This window comes from Aquarana catesbeiana, linkage group LG07 (genome assembly GCF_042186555.1).
Source record: "Aquarana catesbeiana isolate 2022-GZ linkage group LG07, ASM4218655v1, whole genome shotgun sequence".
NCBI lineage: Eukaryota > Metazoa > Chordata > Amphibia > Anura > Ranidae > Aquarana > Aquarana catesbeiana.
In genome coordinates, this window is record NC_133330.1 from 162,718,068 (window position 1) to 162,739,906 (window position 21,839).

At 41.1% G+C, this 21,839-nt stretch overlaps 1 protein-coding gene across 2 annotated transcripts in view; it reads left to right on the plus strand.

The window, feature by feature from the left end:
* Window positions 1–21,839, plus strand: part of KIFAP3 (kinesin associated protein 3) — a 158,254-nt gene that overhangs the window by 73,094 nt on the left and 63,321 nt on the right. For both annotated transcript variants that reach the window (XM_073592825.1, XM_073592826.1), the window contains exon 11: window positions 5,398–5,498. In XM_073592825.1, the coding sequence (XP_073448926.1) occupies window positions 5,398–5,498 (101 nt within the window). The remainder of the gene's footprint in view (window positions 1–5,397; window positions 5,499–21,839) is intronic.

The window sequence follows — 21,839 nt, forward strand, 5'->3', positions numbered from 1 at the left end:
TTGGAAAGAACAAGGTCCTTTAGACGTTCAGATTCACTCTTTGTGCTTGTCTCAGGCAGCAGGAAAGGTTGCCAGGCTTCTAAGATTTCTTTAGCAAGGTGGCTGAAACTATCCATTTCAGAGGCTTATTCGCATGCAGGTGTGTCTCCACCAGCAAGAATTTGTGCGCACTCAACAAGAGCACTAGCAGCCACTTGGGCAGAGAAAGCTGGCGCCACCCCTGAACAAATTTGCAGGGCGGCAACATGGTCGAGTTTTTACACATTCGTGAAACATTACAGGCTGGACCTCACATCTGCTAATGATCAGGCGTTTGGCAGAAAGGTCCTGCAAGCTGTTGTCCCACCCTAAGGGGGTAAGTCTCTGTTATCCTCTCAGGTGCTGTCCTGAAAGACGCCTTGGGAAAAATCAAGTTAGACTTACCGGTAACTTGTTTTCCAGAAGTCTTTCAGGACAGCAACATCCCGCCCTATTGTATTTATTATACTATGCTGTGATTAACGTATGTGTTTGTGTTCCAGCTGGGACCGGAGGTCTTCTCTATTACAACTGAGGTATGGTAGGGAGGCCCCTCCCTTTAAAGTTTGGAGGAGGAAGGTGTTTCCGGTGGGTGGAGTCGCTATCTCTCAGGTGCTGTCCTGAAAGACTTCTGGAAAACAAGTTACCGGTAAGTGTAACTTGATTTTTCATGATTTTGTATATTAGTGCTACACTTTTTTTGTTTTTCAATTTTCCAAATTTATCCTATTTGCTGTGTTAGCTGCTCTCCTTTTTGGGCAGCGCAGAATTATTCGTTACACTAGAAGCTAAAGCTGCCCATAGATGGGTAGAATTTCAAACCAAAATTCCTAGTAAAAGTCTTAGAAAAAATTGTACAAAAATTCTCAGAACATGCATTTGTCGTTTGTAAGATTTAATTTGCTTTTAACATTTGATTTTGGAACGAATGGACTTTCCCAAACAACAACCACATACACTGTTAGAAATGTGTTTGTTCCAGAAAAGTTTTCAATCCTGCTCTTTCAAATTTTCTTATCACTGCGTTTGAAAACGAATGTTGCTTTGACCCATTAATGATTAAAAAATGAAACAATTTTTCTTAGAACCTTCTTTCCTCAAGAATTTTCGTTCAGAACTCTCTTTGACCAGCTTAACATCAGTTCATAAGAGCAATGTGTTTGGATAATATTAAGCATTTTAGAGAGGCAAGCAGACAGGTCAAATTTCCAGCAGTGTGATTTTCATCTCGCTGCTAGAAGGATATGGGTTACAATCGTTTTGAAGGGACAAGGAACCGTATCAATGCCTAAGTTCAATATTGCTTAAACTAAAGATATTGGTATTGAAAGTAGCAAAACTTCTGAGAGCTAAAGAAAGATCTTTCTCCAAAAGCTAGTCAGGCATAACCAAAATATATGAAATATGTTCCCTGTCTGGCCACATCCTTTATGGCAGTCTGGAGGGGTTTTAATATTGAATTTATAGATATAAAAAGATGGTAAATACTACCTCAATGTGATTTTCTGTGAAAGATCCCACAGAGTAGCACATGTGGTAGCATTATAAGTTGCTTGGAGTTGTGGACCATTACGATATAGTGTATTGAGAGCCTAAATGTCTTTCCCTCTTGTCAAAAGCCAATGTTTTACCCAAAGTAGCTTTATCCCTGAGCAAATTATAAAAGTGATGCCTCGCATGTTTAAGCAGAAGAAACAGACGGCGCAAAACCTAATTGATATGAACTCAGCAGCTGAACACTGTAGGCCAATATACAAAACCTAAAAGAAAGTTCACAAAATATAGCAGTGCAGCGCTCAATATAAGTCTCACGTATACATATAAAATGTACATATATAAAACATATGAGGCAAAGTCCCAAAAAAATATATCTTAATCCGAGCTGATGAATAGCTGTCCACTTGTAGAGAGGGAATCTCTCAGTTAGCAAGAAAGGGTGCAGTGATAAGATAAAAGTGTATACGTCTATCACCACCACTGTGAACCTCCACCAGGGGTCTAGGCTGCTCACCTTATTGAGTAGACCTTCTGCGTTAACAGCAAGGTCACTCATGCATTCCCTTCCACGGGGTAAAATATGAAGACGGAGGTCCACTTGCAGTATCCCAAGATCAATCTCATCGGTAGATATATGTCATGTTAAAACAAAAATAGCAGGACATAGTGCTCTCCATACGAAAATATAAAATGTATTGTATAAAACAAATGTTACTCACAAGGATAGCACTGATTCCCAGTGCAGGAGTATACAGCATAAAAACGAACCAGATGGGTGGCTGTACTGACGTCACAAAGCCCCTCGCATGTTAACAGGCTGATTAGTGTAATATTGCCATGCTTACCAATGTAATTTGGCTGCAATGTTTGGGTTCATTTTGATATATTGTGATATCTCGATAGATCTGTAGTATTCTGAATTGGGCAAGTGATATTCCCTTTGGAGATTGGTAAAGATTTGAAATGATACATCTGGGAAAAAGAACGAAAAAATAGAAACTGGTACCAGAAGGGAGCGGAGTCTCTCTCCTAAAGGAGATAAGATATGCAGGGTCTGCTAGGCTCTCACCAAGGCTTTTCTGGTTAAGGAGAGATGGGGAGGAAGATGAGTTTGCTCTGTACAACTGAGCAACCATTTACATTATACAGGTCTTGTCCAAGGATTAAACTTCTCTCTTTCTCACCCCAAAGAGACATTAAGTATTGTCGAAAGTCGAAACCATTCTTTCATTTGGGAAAACACTATTACAATATAAAAATCAAGAATATCCAACTGGCCTACCCCACGAGCCAGCCTATGCTTAATTGGTCTATGATGTGAGGAGCTTGCTTTTTTCCCTTGCCAGACAAAACAATTCAAAGGAGTTTGTAGCCATTGAAGATGCAAGTTAGTTAAAGGAATAGGCAAAGTCCTAAAAAAAAAAATAATACGCGTTGGAATACTATCATTTTAAAAGCAGCAAATCTGCTTGACCAAGACAGCTCATGTATAGAAAGCAAAGTTAATTCTCCCTGAACTTTGTTTAACAATGGTGCATAGTTTTCTTTATACAAGCATGTACTAGAGTTAGTCAGCGTCATACCTAGATATGATAGTCTAGTATCTGCCAGGTATATGGGTATTAAGACTGCAAAAAATGTTTAGTATAGGCTTCTACTTGTGGGTCTGAGGTATAAGGCTTATTATCCTTTACCTTATAGTAAGAGATAGTTAAACAATTTTAAGGTATCATGTACTGCAGCCAAGGAGGTATGTGGGTTGGTTAACATGAGAATGACTTCATCAGTAAAATGGCTAATTTTTTGTTCCTTTTGCGTCCCTTGCACTAGTTAACATTTTTTGGATGACATTTTGACTCAGGTTTGGTTTTGCTTCAGGAGACTTCAGATAATGTATTCTTTTTTGGTCAACCCTAGTTGGCTGCTTCTCATAAATATAACCCATAGCTCACAGAGCCATCTGATGTGACCCGTGACCTCAAACCAGGGAAGCGCATACCAGCACTAGCAGTGGAGGGAGCAGAAACTGCATAAGCCTATGTTTCCTCTGTAGCACCAGGTCCTATCCCAGGCAGAGTGATAATAAGTGCACTCTGCCTCTAATCCTTTCTAGCAGCCTGGAGAGCGATGCCAGCAACAGCTTCACAAGGAAAAGAAGGTCAATGTATTAAACAACACAAACATTGGGCATATTATCACCTATAAAAGGGTTAACGACTATAAGGCTGCTTTTACACTGATCCATGGGTGCAGCACAGTGCACCTGTGGCTTTCCTGTGAGTTAGCTGCTCTGAGCCATAAATTTCCATTTATATCCTGAGGGTTTGATGCGCTTTCTGAAAGTGCACTGCACCCGCAAGATGCAATAATAGGTAAACATCCAGCGGGGATTGGTCCCACAGAAAATGATGATCCTGATTTGTTTTTGTTCTTCATTATGCTATTCATACCAAAAAATCAAATTTCTGAACCATTTCATTGTGGCCCGTGACTGATTACAAAACCACTTAAGTGGCCCTCGCTCTACAAAGGTTGAGCACCCTTGACCTATAGTTTGATATATTAATGCAAAGCTGTAACTATATGTAGTTTGATATTCATACAACTCCAGGAGCAGGACAATGAACCTTAAATTGGCATCAACAATTTTTACAAAAAGAAGCATTTTTTTTCTCCTTTATAAATTTATAACAGGCATTTATATACTGCCATTCATTTATTCAGCTCTTTACATAATTACATTCACATCAGTCCCTGCCTTCAAGAACTTTACAATGTGAGTTCCCTCAATAAGGTATTTAACACACACACACACCTATTTAGATAGGAGCCAATTAACCCTCCAGAAGCTCTTTTGGAGTTTGGATGAAAACGCATGCAAACTTCATGCAGATTGTGTCCTAGTTTGGATTCCAACCAAGAACCCTAGCACTGCAAGGTAGATGTGCTAACCACCAAACCACTGTGCTGGCCCATCAATTGGTAGTTATTTCAGGTTGTATTACACAAAAAATAAGTGTGATTATTTGGATTTCTAATGTGGCCGAACTAGTTACTAAAGTAAACTAATCTTAAAATACTTTAATGAATCTGCCTCATATTGTAGCTTTTATTTTGGAAAACCAGATTCACAAGAACATAACTACTACATGAAAGCGCAGTTGAAAATTACCACCCATGTTTGCTTGTAATGATGGAAGAATTATCTCAGAAAGCTGTGGTGTAGTTCCGGGGTCTCCAAACAAAGGCTAGTTTGTTGTCCTTCAGACTTTAAAGAAGCAGGACTGTGGACAGTGGGAGTGGAAGTTTTCCTGGCATCAGTGGGAGTAAACATTACCACACTTGGTTTTAGGAGAAAGAATAGTGCCCCATCGTTGGTATCATTGGGAGGAATAGTGCCCCATTGTTGGTGTCAGTGGGATTAATGGTGCCCCATTGTTGTCAGTTGGCAGAATAGTGTCTTGAATCAATGGGAGGGATAGTGCCTCAAGGGTTTGGAAAAAGGCAAGCAATGGGCCGCATCCACCCCTGGGCCACAGTTTGGAGACCACTGGTGTAGTGGAATGAAATGTTTCATGTCTGCTAGTCTTACACCACCTGGCAAAAAAAAAAATCCACTGAGAAACGCTGTTTATACCAAGGCTTCTATTCATCTTCTGTCTGTAAAGAATATTCGATCCTAGTCTGGAAATTTTTCTCCCAAATAAATTTAAAACACATTTCTACAATAAGAGAGCCTGGCAAGTTTTATGATAGATTTGCACTGTTGCATAATCACAACCCTCTGCACAAAGGTACTTGTCTATATGCCCATGTAAATGAACCCTATTAGTTTCAACTCTATCCAAATAAAAACTGAAGTTTTATTTTATTATGTTGTAGAGAATGAAAACTACAAGCAAATTGTGATGTGTATTCTCTATCATATAAGTATGGATGATCGGTGTAAGTCCATGTTTGCCTACACAGATTGTATTCCACAGGTATGTATAACTCTTTTTGGTCTATATATTTTGCTTGTCAAAAGAAATCGAAAGTTTTAAAATACTGCAGTCACAGTGCTGAAACTGCACGATATATTTGAAGTCTCGCGGGTAAATATGTGTTTTTACACCTCTATTAACAGAATTTAAGGCCATATCATTTTTTCAGAATGTTTTATATCATACATTACAGGACATATGAAGAGTTAATTCTTAGACTATTGGGTCATGTCCACCTCCCTGTTATTGAACACATTACAAATAGCTTAACTGAACTCTGCATAAATCCTCCCACCCCTAGCATTGCCTAGTTTTCACCTTGGCCAGTAAAAATATAGCGTTGATCTGCATAGATTTAAATGACAGGTATTGCTGCTGCATGAGCAATTCTTTGGGTTGCTAGCATGCAGGCAGTCCCACACAAGGTTTTTTGTTTTTTTTAACCAGATCCCAATCGTTATAACTGTATTTTTTGCAGTCACATATTGGGAAAGAGTATTTGCGCAGTTTGACTGAAAATGTAATGTTCTTCACATGTCTACAACCTGCAAAACCACTGAAACAGTTGGTTTTAGTGATATCTTCTTGTGAGCTGTTGGACTGATCATCAGTTGGTCTACCCAGCTGGATGTTTTTGCTTTCCTTAGCTGATTGGCTATGCTCAGAACTTCAAGCTGTACTTTCCACTTATATTAAATGCATTGACTATACCAGTGTATCTTGTTAAAGATGTTCAGGATAGGGGTGAGTAAAGAAATGTGTGCGCAAAGGGGACACTTTAAAGGTCTCTGATTACTGGGTAATACATTATTCAAGTGCCAGACAGTCTAGACTGAAAGATTTTTGGACAGCTCTAATGGTATTTGATATTCGTTATGGAACTGGCTCCTGCTTACATCTGAAAATGCCACAAGCCCTTTTTAATGTCAGATAGTACCTCTGAAATAATACAGATTTGATAATACTTTCCGCGGGGTGACAGCTATTACTGCTTTTGATATAAAATGTTTGATTTCATTTTTTTCACTAAATCCCTGTAGATGCTTCTGCAGATTATAGGTAGTAAAATGTATGAATGTTTTTACATCCTGTTTATGGTTTGGTAAAAATTTGGTATTGCAGTTTCAAGAGAACAAATATATTTGCAGATAAAAGTTAAATTCTAACCATCTTCTTTGCCACAGTTTTTATATAAATACAAAAATCGTGTATTTGATGATTTTTACAAATGATCCATCATTTAAAGAAGCCCTCCCTCCTTTATAGGGAAAATCATAAACGGTCAGCTTCCCAGGTATTATAACAAGTATTGCATACACTTTAAATACTATCTTTTTTTACAGTCCCCTTTTCTTCATGCCCCCACTTGTTCATCTGCCCATAGCAGCAAAGAGGAAAAATGCCTGTATATGCTCCAGATAGTTGTGCTCAGGGCTAAGGACTCTCCATGCTTCAATAGGGCAATGCTGAGGCCTGCAGATTGATGACTCAGACATCTAGTGCTGCATCAGAGTAGGAAGGTGAAAGAATCCCATTACATACCCACCAACTACTGGTTGTATCTCTTTGTTTCTAAAAGCCAAACAACATTGGTGGGTTAGCAAAAGAAGGTCAGTATATGCAGCGAGCAAGACCGTTATTTAAATAAGCCAGCTGCCTTACATGGCCAATCAAAGTTTCACTTTTAAGCATGATATAAAAAAAAATGCACTATAAAAAACCTGAAATACTGTCCGCTTATATTGAGTTATATACACTTAATCTAAGCAGGACATTTCTATTTTTAACACCGGACTCTTTGTGTTGCTGAATTTTGTCTCTGCTTGATTGTGTGTTGTAAACCAATCTCTCTCTGAGTTAAATCCCCAGCTTCCTCTACATATCCCTTTCATGCTCTTCTGCCCTTGGTCACCTCTTCAGCGCATTACTCTCTACTCTCCAGCCAATTTTCCCTTTTCTTCCTTGCTATAGCCATCACACATCCCTTTTTACTCTCTAGCCCTCATTCAAGTTTCACTTTTGGGCCTGACATCTCCCACAAATTCCTATCCAATCTGCAGTCCTCGGGCAACTCTCATAACTTTCCTTGTAACATGCCTTTTTGCTCTCTTGATTTGTGCTGCAATTCCCCACTTACACATACACAGAACAATTGTAGTCTTAGCCATCACCCCTCCTATCCTTTACGCTGTATTGTTCCCTCACATTCCTATACTCACTAACTTCCCCACTGCCTGGTCTCCCACATATGCCTTTCTCCATGTCCTAGCCTTGCCCATCTGCAACTGTTCGCCCAAGAAGCTCTTTTAATGGTCTCTTTGTCACTTCACCACTCTAACTTTGCTGTGTTCCCTAAATCATGCTGCACGCCTTCAAAGCATTGAAAATCTCTTCCCAGACTAGCTGTCATATCCACTTCCATTGACAGTAATCCATGGTCACAGCATACATTTCATTTTAGAACATTGGCATTGTAATAGCAATACAGTTTTTATTGTTGTTTTTGACAATCCAATGTAAGCTTACTTGAAAATTTTCCTTTCAAATTGTAAATTGTGCCTGTTTGCTATCTATCTCTTTCCACAACCTCCTGGATTCCCAGCATGTTTTGCAGCTTTCCCTCTGAAGATTACTTTTGATTTCTAAGGACTACATATCCCTTGGTATCTTGCTGCCTGCAAGCTGTAATTTCTGTACTGAGACTGCCTTCTGAAACTCCTCCTCTCAGCACTTCTGTAGTTCAGAAGGCAGGCTCTGTAAATTCTGTGGTACATTTGTACCCTATCAACAGGGCACAGTGAATACATGTCACACAATTCAAGGAAGTAAAAATGTGGAAAATTTCAGAGTAAGTTTGCAAACTTCAAGTTTGTTCGAAGTAATATGGGTAGGCTAGAAATAATGGAATTACAATGTGAAAAGTAATATTTGAGTTTACATTTTGACCATACATATGCTTTAAGCTCCAAAAACTGTCTCGTCTTGGCAAGTCTATCTTTCATCTACTGTGCAAATTAGTTTGGGAAGCTCCCCTGCCAGCTACATTACCTCAATATCCATTCCCCCACCATGTGTCTCTACTCTGCTGTCCTTGGCCACCTCCTACACTTACAATATTACCCACACTGCTCTCTGCTGCCCCCACATTAACTTTCTATACTCTCTTTTCCTCTGCAACATTTCCCTACTATTTGATCCCCCACATCTGCCTTGCTGGTCTCCTACCCTCATCCACCTGACATACCTCTTCCTGACACCCCACACCCCATGCTGTTGCTGTTCCTCCTCTAACTTCGGCATACAATCGCACTTCATACCTCTGCATCAGGTTATACTTCTTCCTTGACAAGTTGTTACCTGCAACTCTTCTACTTCTGGAAACTATTAGCTTCATTACTGACCAGATCTAGGTTAAACTGGCACACTTTTGCTAGTCCCCGTTGAAATATATTTTTACCCTTTTGGTAAACATACTTTTAAGTTTATAATGTGTCCATGTGTTTTTTTCCTATTTGATATATCTGACATTTATGCTAATTACTCATTTTGTTTTTGGAGTCTTTATATTGTAATACTTTGAATAAAAAATATAAATCTTTGATGAAATCCCTTAACAAATGATATTGCTTGAAAAAATACTGTTAAACCACATACATAGAATTTGAATGATAATGTTAAAAGTGGGGATTATAGGCTGATGTAATTATATACATTATACATATAATTATTTATATGTAATTATAGTTAAATAAATTATAGAATGACTTGACAAAATAAGGAGCACAGTTACACTTTTTTTTAGCCAACACTTCTAAGCCTGGACTTCAATAGGTAGTGAAGTTAATATGCTGCTATGCTAAAAGTGTAGGAAAAATAAATAGCAGAGAGGTCTGGACTTATGGGACCAAAGCTTGTAAAAGAAGTAAAAAAAAAAAAAAAAATTTCCCTGGGTGCAAGTTCCAAATCATGGGTGATGTTGCTCTTAAATGTTACTGGCAGTAGAAAGCGGTCCATATATTCCACATGAAGAGATCAATGCTTGCATGGTTTAGTTGTTATTAGAGAGTCAAGGAATTTTGCAGTTAAATGAGTAGCAGGAATATCAGACCTAGAAAAATACAGGGAAGTGGATAAGATACACAGCTCAACGGGATACCAAAGCAGTAACAGAAACCTCTGATCAATTACTCAAACAGGATTTGAACTATCTGCTCACAAATATTACCTACTATCAAATAGATTCCAGGATTGACATCCTTGTATTGGCAAAAGCTTCCTTAGAACACCAGAAGAACAAGATCAAGAGGTCTCCAAAAACCTCATTCCATGTTCTATGTATGAATAACATGGCAGAAAACAGAAGCAGTCAACACCAGGGTTGAGCATATTCCTGAAGCCACAAGATAACTAGATTTATTTTTTTTCTCAGAGGTACTATATGTAAACTACCAACTCTGAATTCATCCAAGACAAGATGTACAGGTCGTTTGACTCTTGACATTCTCACAGGGGTAGACCTTGAGATGTCCTGTGTCATGTAATTCTTTATAAACTGAAGGAGGAGATTCTGTAAAATGCCTGTGAAAAAAGGCCCATTTGCCTTTGTTGGAGGAGCAATTCAGCTTTTGTCTGGCATTTTCAAAAGAACCTTAAAACAATTAAAGAACATTAAAAAGTCTACTGGATAATCTTTAAAGTGATTGTAAAGTCTCAAGTTTTTTTTATTAACATGTTCTGTGGAATGGTATTGCACAGAGCAGCCCCAAACCTCCTCTTCTGGGTCCCCCACTGGTGCTCTAGGCTCCTTCTCTTTTCAGTGCTTCCTATGGGGATGCACCTGCAGGCTCACTGCCAAGCCAGACTGTGTGCGCCCATTGATACACACACTGCTGCTCAGCACACAAACTACTCACATTACTACTCCTGTTGGCCTATGCCACCTACTAATTTTTGAATCTGCTCTATGAGATACTTAGGATGTGACTCGTCTTGGGATGTGCAGTATCTGTAGGAATCTATCATTTACTCAACATGTGTGATAGAAGTATTCACATCGCTCAGCACATTTTTAGCACCCTCAAACTGACAGCAGTTGGTCCTGTAAAGGTGAACCCTGGTCCATATCTTCTGGGTCAGGTACCTTGCTTTCTATCGATTAGTCTCAGTTGACAGGTTTTATACAAGCTAACAAATGTCTATGTACAAAGTGAACTGACAGCAATACCACTGCACCACACTGGTTTGTTTAGTAGGAGATACAAGAATCCCCTGTTGATCTGTTCAGTGCTGTCACAGTGTGCATCATGGGAATACAGACACAAAACTATATTTTTACACTAGGCCGATAGTGTGCTAAAGTAAACAATATGTTTATGGAGGAAATCGCACATCTTTTGAGCTCAGATTGACTATAATAAAGAATCTTGTTTAATCAAATAGTTTAAAAGAAATCTTAAAGGAGAAGTCCAGCCAAAGCTCATTTGGCTGGGCTTCTCCTATGGGTCACAGGAGTGCAATTAGTTTTGCACTCCTGTGACCTGTTTGCCCGCTTTCTGCTGACCTCACAGAAATCAGTCTACCGCGCCATTCCAACAATGGAAGTGTGGATCCGCCAGGTGCCTGGACTGATACCCATTTCAGCGGCTCAGCGAGCTGCTGAGAGCCTGAGACGGCCGCTCCCCACAGCTCAGCGATCCAGTGAGCGAGGAGGGACCAGAGCGAAGAGCTGCTGATTGACAGTCAGCAGCTCTCTGCTCAGGGAGCTGTGAGAACCGAGCCACTGGCTAAGTTTGATTGCTTGGTTCTCAGTGCAGAGGCGCCGGGGGACAGATGCAGAATCGGACCAATGCTGCATCCACCTAGGTAAGTATGATGGAGGAAAAACCCCCAAACCCATACTTCTCTTTTAGGTCAAAATTTGGGGTTGTGCACCCACACCTGTGTCTGTGCGGCCGCTGTGCCCCAATCTTTTGGACTGCCTGCACAGGGATGCATGAAATCCTTGTGCGGTAAACATGGCCCTCACAGAGGCATGCGCTGTAGTAGGCTCCCTGTGAATGTGGTCTAAACCTTTAAAGAAAGATGGTAAAAAAAAGGGTTAAAGAACCACTGTCTCAGAATATATTGTATGTGGATAAATGTTTGTGGTTCATGCATTTGATCATAGTATACTGTATATACCTTTTTCTTATTGTACATCACGGGACACAAAGCCATAGTAGTTACTATGTGGGTTATAGGCCACTTTCAGGTGATGGACACTGGCATGCCTTAAGACAAAAAGCTCACTCCCTATATAACCCCTCCTATTACTGGTAGTACCTCAGTTTTTTCGCCAGTGTCTAAGGTGTTGGTCACGAGTAAAGATGTGCTGTGCTGAGCTCCACTGGAGCAATCCTTGCTGGGGCTATCCATGCAGCCGGATACATTCAAAGTGTCTTTTTTGGCCGAATTGAATGGTATCCGAACAAACGAGGTTTTGCCTGTAAACGCTTCTCTTTTAGAGACCTGGACCCTGGGATCCAGTACTTTTGGTATTAAGGGCATAAAGTCTTTACTGGCGGTGGTGCTATTACAGGTCCAGGATTGTGGATTCCCCCGAGGATCCCCAGCTCCTGAAGGTTTGTAACGGAAACCGACCGTGAAGATTGGGTCTGTTGGTTTTACCACAGAAAACCCTGTGGCGGGAAAGGTAAGGGGTTTTCTAAGAAATTTTTGAATTTTTCATATGAATGTCTCCTATAATTTAGTGAATGTTGTCATGCCTATGTGTCACCACTGGGGGCTGTATTGAGCACATACCTTCTCTTGCTTCCTCAGAGAGCTCACGTTGTGTTCGGAACAAGCAGTTTCTTTGCTCCAGCCAGCAGCAGTCCTCCGGTAAGTCTGGGGGGTTTTCCTCCCCACCAGACACCACCCACCTGTGCTATTTTCTCCCCCTCTTCACGAGGAGAGGCGCCAGAAAAAAAAAGGCACGCTACCCTACTCGGCGGCTTCCAGGCTCCCCCCTCACCATTTTTCCCCCTCACAAAAGTGATCCCATAGAATCAGAGGCCTGCGCTCGCACGGGAAAGCTCTTATTTAAAAGAGAGGAGGGGGGCCGTAGGTGATGGAGGGGGAGGGGCTTAGCGCTGCATTGGCGTCCTCCAATGTCCAGCGCAGGAGAGTGTGTTTAAAAGCACCATTGTTACTGTTGTAAGCTGCGGAGGGACACAAGAGCAAGGGTGGCTTGAAAGAGGTTTGGTAACACAGTCATTCCTTTTGACACATTTACTATTGCATCAGGCTGAGCATTAATAGCAGCGGCAGGGCTGGTCTATTGCTCAAGCAGTGGATGCGTTCCTTCTGGTAGTACCTCTGCTTTGTGCATCGGGCTATGGTTGGAAGGGGGGTAAAAACACCTCAAAAAAGGGCTCTAGAAAGACTTCTACAGTCACAAGTAAGCCTAAAACCATCTAAAAAAAGATTGCATCCTCCCCTGAGAGTGATATGGCTGGTCAGAGTGAGCCATCAGGGACGTCGGGTGTTGCAGCTGCTCCTAACACTGCAGCCCCTGTTTATATTAATGAAGAGGTTTTTTCCTCAATCATTTTTGGCTTGGAGCAAAAAATTGATGCTTTAATCGCATCCCAGAGTAGGACTAAGCGTAACAGGCCCCCTTCCATTACTCAGGACCCTCAAACTGAGGAACAGGGGGCGGGAGATGACGATCTCTCAGGGGACCAGGAAGAGGCTGGTGACTCCTCTTCTGAAGAGCCTAATACGGATGGATCAGGTTCCCAGGAAAGGTTGTTACAATCTCTCACTGAATTGGTCTGCTCCACATTTTTGCTGCCGGAAGGGCAATCAGTCGATGAGCCCACTTCTGGTTTGGGTTCGCTAAAACCTCCACAAACTATTCATGCTTTTCCTATCCATTCATTGTTAAAAAAGCTTATGTATTCTGAGTGGGAGCACCCAGATGAAGACTTTTTTTTGAGGAAAAAACTGTTTAACACTTTATCCTATGGAGGAAGAGTTTAATAAAAAGTGGGGGGTTCCAGCAATTGATGCTGCTGTATCCTCTGTGAACAAAAACCTGACTTGTCCAGTAGACAATGGTCAAATGCTAATGGATCCAACAGATAAAAAGTTGGAATTCCTTTTTAAAAACTATATTTCACTTGCAGGTTCAGTGGTTCAGCCTGCTCTGGCAGCGATTGGGGTATCTCAGTCCTTTAAAGGACCAGTTTAAAGAGGTACTCAAGGTTATTCCTGATCAGCAGGCCCAAGATTTGGCCGGGATATCAGAGGCGTTATGTTTTACAGTAGACGCTATGGAAGATTCTATTCTACAGGCCTCACGGCTTATGCTATGGCTGGTACATGTGACTACAATCTTATGGTTGAAAAATTGGTCAGCCGAAGCGCCATGCAAAAAGCTGTTGGCCAGTTTTCCATTTCATGGTGAACGATTATTTGGGGATGATCTGGAGAAGTGTATCCAAAGAATTTTATAATGGAAAAAGTTCCCTTTTACCAGTTAAGAAGAAGTTTAAGTGCTTTTCTTTTAAACGTGCTTCTTCTCCAGTGCCAGTAGCATCAGCCTCCAGGCAGTCACGAAGGCCTCCACCGTCAGGTTCAAGAGGTAAACCTCAGGGTCAGTTCCAGGGTCAAAAAAGGACCTGGGGGAGGAAGCCCACAAAACAAAATACTAAAACCTCTTTATGAAAGGGTGCCCCCGCTCGCTCGAGTGGGGGGAAGACTTCTGCAGTTTTCAAGGGTCTGGCAGGAACAATGTTGATTGGTGGCTTCCTCAATATCTCTAGGTTACAAACTAGAGTTCCGAGAGTTCCCATCTCCTCGTTTACTCAGATCAAACGTTTCCAGAGATCCAGTAAAAAAGAAGTCTCTCTTTCTACCTTTTGGATCATCTCTTGTCTCAAAGAGTGATATCGGTGGTCTCCTTGGAAGAGCGAGGATTAGGGCTTTATTCAAACCTTTTCACGGTACCAAAACCAAACGGGGATGTCAGACCCATTTTAGATCTCAAAGATCTAAACCGGTTTTTGAATATCCACTCTTCAATCCGATCAGTAGTCTCCATCCTACAAGGTGGAGAACTCCTGGCGTCAATCGACATCAAGGATGCTTATTTCCATGTGCCTATTTTTCCCGCTCACCAGAAATATCTACACTTCGAGATAGAAAATCTTCATTTTCAGTTCGTAGCTCTGCCTTTCGTTCTAGCTACTGCACCCTGAGTGTTTACAAAAGTCCTGGCTCCTCCTTTAGCCAGATTAAGGGCTCAAGGCATAACGATTCTGGCTTACTTAGACAATCTACTCTTGATAGATCAGTCTGTAGCCCGCTTAGACCAAAGTTTGGTCACCGCAGTCAGCTACCTGGAATACCTAGGTTGGATTCTGAACCTAGAGAAGTCCTCCTTAAAACCATCAAGGAGATTTCAGTACTTGTCTGATCATAGATACAGCTCAGAAGAGGGTGTTCTTGCCCCAGGCAAGGGTCAGTTCCATAAGGAAACTGATTCAGCTGGTCAAAGCAAAGAAGAATCCTTCTTTTCGACTTTGCATTAAATAGTTGGGAAAGATGGTGGCTTCATTCGAGGTCATTCCTTCCTGCTGCAAAACTGTACCCTGTCAACTTGGAACAAGAAGGTCCAAGCTCTGGACTTCCCAATGCGTTTATCCCCCAAAGTGCTTCAAAGCCTTAGTTTGTGGTTGATATCCAAGAATCTTCAAAAAGGAAAATCCTTTCTACCAGTTACCTGGAAGGTGGTAACAACAAATGCCAGCATTCTAGGCTGGGGAGCAGTCCTGGAAGAAGCATCTGTTCAAGGGAAATGGTCCAAATCAGAAATGACCCTGCCCATCCATATTCTAGAGGTTCGGGCAGCACGCCTGGCCTTGAAGGCCTGGATGCTCAGATTACGGAATTGTCCTGTCAGAATCCAATCCGACAATGCCACAACAGTGGCCTATATCAATCACCAAGGAAGCAGGAGAAGTCGTGTGGCCCAGAGAGAGGTGAATCATATCCTATCTTGGGCAGAAGACTACATTCCTTATCTATCGGCAATCTTCATTTCAGGAATAGAGAATTGGCAGGCGGACTACTTGAGTCGCCAACAGTTGTTTCCATGAGAGTGGTCTCTTCACCCCAACATCTTTCTGTCAATATGTCAAAGATGGGGAATTCTGGATGTGGATCTGTTTGCGTCCAGATTCAAGCAAAAAGATAGACAACTTTGTGTCAAGGACAAGGAATCCAATGGCATGCGGAACAGATGCCTTGGTTTTTCCGTGGGATCAGTTTTCACTGATCTATGCGTTCCCTCCTGTTCTGCTGCTTCCGCGTCTTCTTCGCAGGATCAAGGAGGAAGGGAAGGAGGTGATTCTTGTCGCCCAGGAGACCTTGGTCTGCAGAGATCATAAAAAATGGCAGTAGGGGACCCATGGACCCTATCGCCACGGCCAGACCTTCACTCGCAAGGTCCTGTATTCCATCCTACCTTACAAAAGCTAAATTTAACGGTTTGGCTATTGAGACCCACATTCTGAAAGATCGTGTGCTGTCAGCTTCAGTAGTTTCTACTTTGGTTAATGCTAGGATGCTGGCCTCCAGAGTCATATACTATAGAATCTGGAAGGCATATGTCTCCTGGTGTGAATCCAGGGGTTGGCACCCCAGGAAATATGTCATGGGTAGGATCCTTGAATTTCTACAGATGGGATTAGAAATGAAGCTGGCTTTGAGTACTATCAAAGGCCAGGTGTCGGCTTTATCTGTGTTTTTTTTCAACGACCACTTGCTTCACACTCTCTGGTTCATAGCTTTATTCAGGGGGTAACGTGGATTAATCCTCCAGTTAAGTCACCCCTGAACCCTTGGGACTTAAATTTAGTCCTGTCGGCGTTACAGAAACAGCCTTTTGAACCAATGTGAGATATTCCCTTGGTCCTCTTGACAAGGAAATTAATTTTTTTGGTTGCCATATCTTCTGTAAGAAGAGTATCAGAGTTGGCCGCTCTTTCTTGTAAAGAGCCATATTTGATTATTCATAAGGATAAGGTTGTATTACGGCCTCATCCTAATTTCCTACCAAAGGTAGTGTCAGGTTTTCATTTAAACCAGGATATTATTCTGCCTTCATTTTTTCCAGAACCTCGTTCTGCAGGAGAAAGGTCACTACATTCTCTTGATGTGTTGAGAGCAATCAAGGTCTATTTGAAGGTGACCGCTCAGATTCGTAAAACAGATGTTTTGTTCGTGTTGCCAGAAGGTCCTAAAAGAGGACAGGCAGCGTTTAAATCTACTATTTCTAAATGGATTCGTCAAGTGATTGTTCAAGTTTATGGTTTAGAAAGGAAAATTCTGCCTTTTCATAGTAAAGCACACTCCACCAGGGCTGTTAGTACTTCCTGGGCAGTGCATCACCAAGCCTCCATGGCTCAGATCTGCAAGGCCACAACTTGGTCTTCAGTCCATACATTTACCAGATTCTATCAAGTAGATGTAAAAGTTCACGACGATATCACCTTTGGGCGCAGTGTACTGCAGGCTGCATTATAAGTCCTCTAGTCTCTTAGTGCCCTACTTTTGTTGCGTCTCCCTCCCTTCAGTTGGCATTGCTATGGGACATCCCACATAGTAACTACTATGGCTCTGTGTCCCGTGATGTACGAAAAGAAAATAGAATTTTTAAAACCGCTTACCTGTAAAATCCTTTTCTTTAAAATACATCACGGGAAACAGGTCCCTCCCTTCTTTGGTATACACATGTATTGCTTTGCTACAAAAACTGAGGTACTCCCAGTAATGGGAGGGGTTATATAGGGAGTGGACTTTTTGTCTTAGGGCGTGCCAGTGTCAATCACCTGAAGGTGGCCTATAACCCACATGGTAAATACTATGGCTCTGTGTCCTGTGATGTACTTCAAAGAAAAGGATTTTACAGGTAAGCTGTTTTAAAAATCCTATTTTTTTGCAGCAGCAAGTTGCAACAACATTGCAGTTATTTATTCATTTTTATTTTTTGGCTCTTAACACCCCTGACAGTATTATAAGTTGGCGCAGCCTCTGTCACCATCACTTTTGCAGGAAAGCTTTGTCTGTTTCAGAATGTAGAAAAAAATTTAAGAATGTAAAATAAAGGATATAATACACCGAAGGTTGTAGTACATGTATAAACTGCAAATGACAATAAAAATACAATATTTTTCACAATAGACATGGAAAAGTGTAGTAAACTGAAAGAAAACCTGTACAAAGAAAAATTATGTAGGCTGCCATTGTTGACTTCTTAGCTTAAAGTGGAGTTCCACCCAAAAATGGAACTTCCACTTTTTGCATTCCTCCCCCCTTCCGTTGTCACATTTGGCACCTTTCAGGGGGGAAGAGGGAGCAGCTACCTATCTAATACAGGTATTTTCTCCCACTTCCTGGCATAGATCACTGCGTCGCTTGCGGTGACCTATGCCACTTCCGGCGCCTGACCCGCCCTCCCCCGCTGTATTCTGTGAGACACAGAACACAGCAGGGACATGAGAGGACGCGCAGCGCGACTTGCGCATGTGCAGTAGGAAACCAGGAAGTTAAAGCCCACAGCTTCATTTCCTTATTCCCTTACCGAGGATGGCAGCGACAGCAGCCAAGAGCCGAAGGACGGATCTGCTTCGGCTGCCGACATTGCGGGCTCCTTGGACAGGTAAGTGTCCATATATTAAAAGTCAGCAGCTGCAGTATTTGTAGCTGCTGGCTTTTAATATTTTTTTTTCAGCAGACCTCCGCTTTAATAAAGTTAATTGTTTCAGTTTTGGAATAAAGAAAGTAGACAGCTTGGTAGAAGTTCTGCATAAATCAAATGATTGTTAATGTGTGGCAGTTCTTCCTAATTGATCTTGAACCTGTGAGAATCGGCTTGTATAGAATAAAAGAATGAGAACAACAAGCTTGGGTCTTGCCACTCCTTGTACTCCATATACAGTGCCTTAAAAAAAGTATTCATACCCCTTGGGATTCTCCACATTTTATAATGTTAATGTATTGGGATTTTATGTGATAGACCAACACAAAATGGCATATAATTGTGAAGTGGAAGGAAAATGCTAATTGGTTTTCAAAATTCTTATAAACATCTGAAAAGTGTAGCGTGCATTTGTATTCAGCTCCCGAGTCAATACTTTGTAGAATAAAATAAAAATAAAAAAGGATCTGCTGCGCCAACCAAATAAACAACAAAGCAGCCAACACCACCAATTAGACCAATTGTGAAAATCAATAGAAAAAAGAAAAAAGTGTAGCGCTGTGATGTGCCAATCAGCAACCGTATATCATATACCATTTAACACACCTTTATATATTTTAAATGTTGGGTCCTGTTAGACCTCATAAAATAGAAAACAGTGGACTAATTAAAAAGTCCAATGTAAAAAAGACATTGTTAGCAATAAATCATGTGTAATAAACAATATGTAATAAACAATGTGATTTATGTGTATAAAAATAATAATCCAAAACCCTCAATCCAGATACAACCATGTATAACGTGAAATGGGGTAGGGATAAATGACAAGTCCCTGGGGGGTTAAACAGTTCATTAAATCAGGTAGAGAGATCAGGGACCATAGATGTGGGTCTCAAAATAACATCTATTCCTATCTCCAATGGATTCTTCTAATACTCGACCAGGCAGAAAGATGATATAAAATGCCCTTACCGGACGTGGTGGACTCACAGGCCGTTGGCGGTGAGTCATACGAGCTTGCACCGTTAAGTACGGTAAGGTTACAGCTGCTCCTGGTCCACGGCAAACGAGTCCTGGAAGGGTCTCCAATCCTGAGCAGTCACCCGGAATCGTCCTTCAGCGATCACTTGGATCTCATATAATTGAGATGCAGGAGAAAAAAAGGCTCCACATAGCATAAATTCCGGATTACCAAAGAATTTTATTGTATAAAAGTTCCAATAAAAATTCAAGTAAAAAACAAAATTCATATAATCGAAAAAGGATAAAAATTTAGCGCAGTAGACAGATGGTTAGGGTAGCGTCATACACGTATGACGCTACCTCAATCACTTGGATCTCAATTATATGAGATCCAAGTGATCGCTGAAGGACGATTCCGGGTGACTGCTCAGGATTGGAGACCCTTCCAGGACTCGTTTGCCGTGGACCAGGAGCAGCTGTAACCTTACCGTACTTAACGGTGCAAGCTCGTATGACTCACCGCCAACGGCCTGTGAGTCCACCACGTCCGGTAAGGGCATTTTATATCATCTTTCTGCCTGGTCGAGTATTAGAAGAATCCATTGGAGATAGGAATAGATGTTATTTTGAGACCCACATCTATGTTCCCTGATCTCTCTACCTGATTTAATGAACTGTTTAACCCCCCAGGGACTTGTCATTTATCCCTACCCCATTTCACGTTATACATGGTTGTATCTGGATTGAGGGTTTTGGATTATTATTTTTATACACATAAATCACATTGTTTATTACATATTGTTTATTACACATGATTTATTGCTAACAATGTCTTTTTTACATTGGACTTTTTAATTAGTCCACTGTTTTCTATTTTATGAGGTCTAACAGGACCCAACATTTAAAATATATAAAGGTGTGTTAAATGGTATATGATATACGGTTGCTGATTGGCACATCACAGCGCTACACTTTTTTCTTTTTTCTAATACTTTGTAGAATCACCTTTCTCTGCAATTACAGCTGCAAGTCTTTTTATGTCTCTACCAGCTTTGCACATCTAGAGAGTGAAATTTTTGCCCATTCTTTGCAAAATGTCTCAAACTCTGTCAGATTGGATGAAGTGCGTCTTTGAACAGCAAATTTTCATGTCTTGCCACAGATTCTCAATTGGATTTAGGTGTACACTTTGACTTGGCCATTCTAACACATGGATTTGCTTTAATCTAAACCATTCCATTGTAGCACTGGCTGTATGTTTAGGGTCGTTCTGCTGGAAGGTGCACCTCCGCCCCAGTCTCAAGTCTTTTGCAGACTCTAACAGCTTTTCTTCTAAGACTGCCTTATATTTGGCTCCATCCATCTTCCTATCAACTCTGACCAGCTTACCTGTCTCTTCTGTAGAAAAGCATCCCCACAACATGATGCTGCCACCACCATGTTTCACGGTGGGGATGGTGTGTTCAGGGTGATGAATCGGTGTTAGTTTTCTGCCACACATATCATTTTTGCTTTTAGGCCAAAAAGTTAAATTTTTGTCTCATCTGACCAGAGCACCTTCTTCTACATGTTTGCCGTATTCCCCACATGGCTTCTCGCAAACGTGACTTCTTATGGCTTTCTTCTTGCCACTCTTCCATAAAGGCCAGATTTGTGGAGTGCATGACTAATATTAGTCTTTGCAGCTCCTCCAGAGTTGCCATGGGCCTCTTGGCTGCTTTTCTGATTAATGCTCTCCTTGCCCGGCCTGTCAATTTAGGTGGACGGCCATGTCTTGGTAGGTTTGCAGTTGTGCCATACTCTTTCCATTTTCAGATGATGGATTGAACAGTGTTCCCTGAGATGTTCAAAGCTTGGGATATTTTTTTCATAACCTAACCCTGCTTTAAACTTCTCCACAACTTTATCCCTGACCTGTCTGGTGTGTTCCTTGGCTTTCATGATGCGGTTTGTTCACTAACAAACCTTTTAGGGCTTCACAGGACAGCTGTATTTATGCCGAGATTAAATTACACACAGTTGGACTTTATTTACTAATTAGGTGACTTTTGAAGGCAATTGGTTCCACTAGATTTTAGTTAGGGGTATCAGAGTAAAAGGAGCTGAATACAAATGCAGCAACTTTTCAGATATTTATTTGTAAAAATGTTTGGAAACCATTTATCATTTTCCTTCCACTTCACAATTATGTGCCACTTTGTGCGTTGGTCTATCGCATATAATCTCTAAAAAAATACATTTACTTTTTGGTTGTAACATGACAAAATGTGGAAAATTTCAAGCAGTATGAATACTTTTTCAAGGCACTGCATGTTGATTCAGTGACAATGAAATTTTTAAGACACTGGTCAAAAAAAAAAAAAAAAGCCATCCTTCAGATTGCAGATTTTGTCATATACCTGAAACCTGTTGTGTTGACCCTAGATGTGGTTAAGTTGTTATACTTTTCTAGGAGGTGCAGGAGGGTCTAATTTGGGACCCACTCCAATGTGGCTAATTGATGTTTAGTAAAGACTAAAGTAGTGGATCCATTTAAGATGGAGACTTTATTTAATCAGATACTAACTTGAATGGCTCAACTGAATGCAAGGTTTGTCTAATTAATCTCTGCTATGCTTGGTGTCTGACTTTCT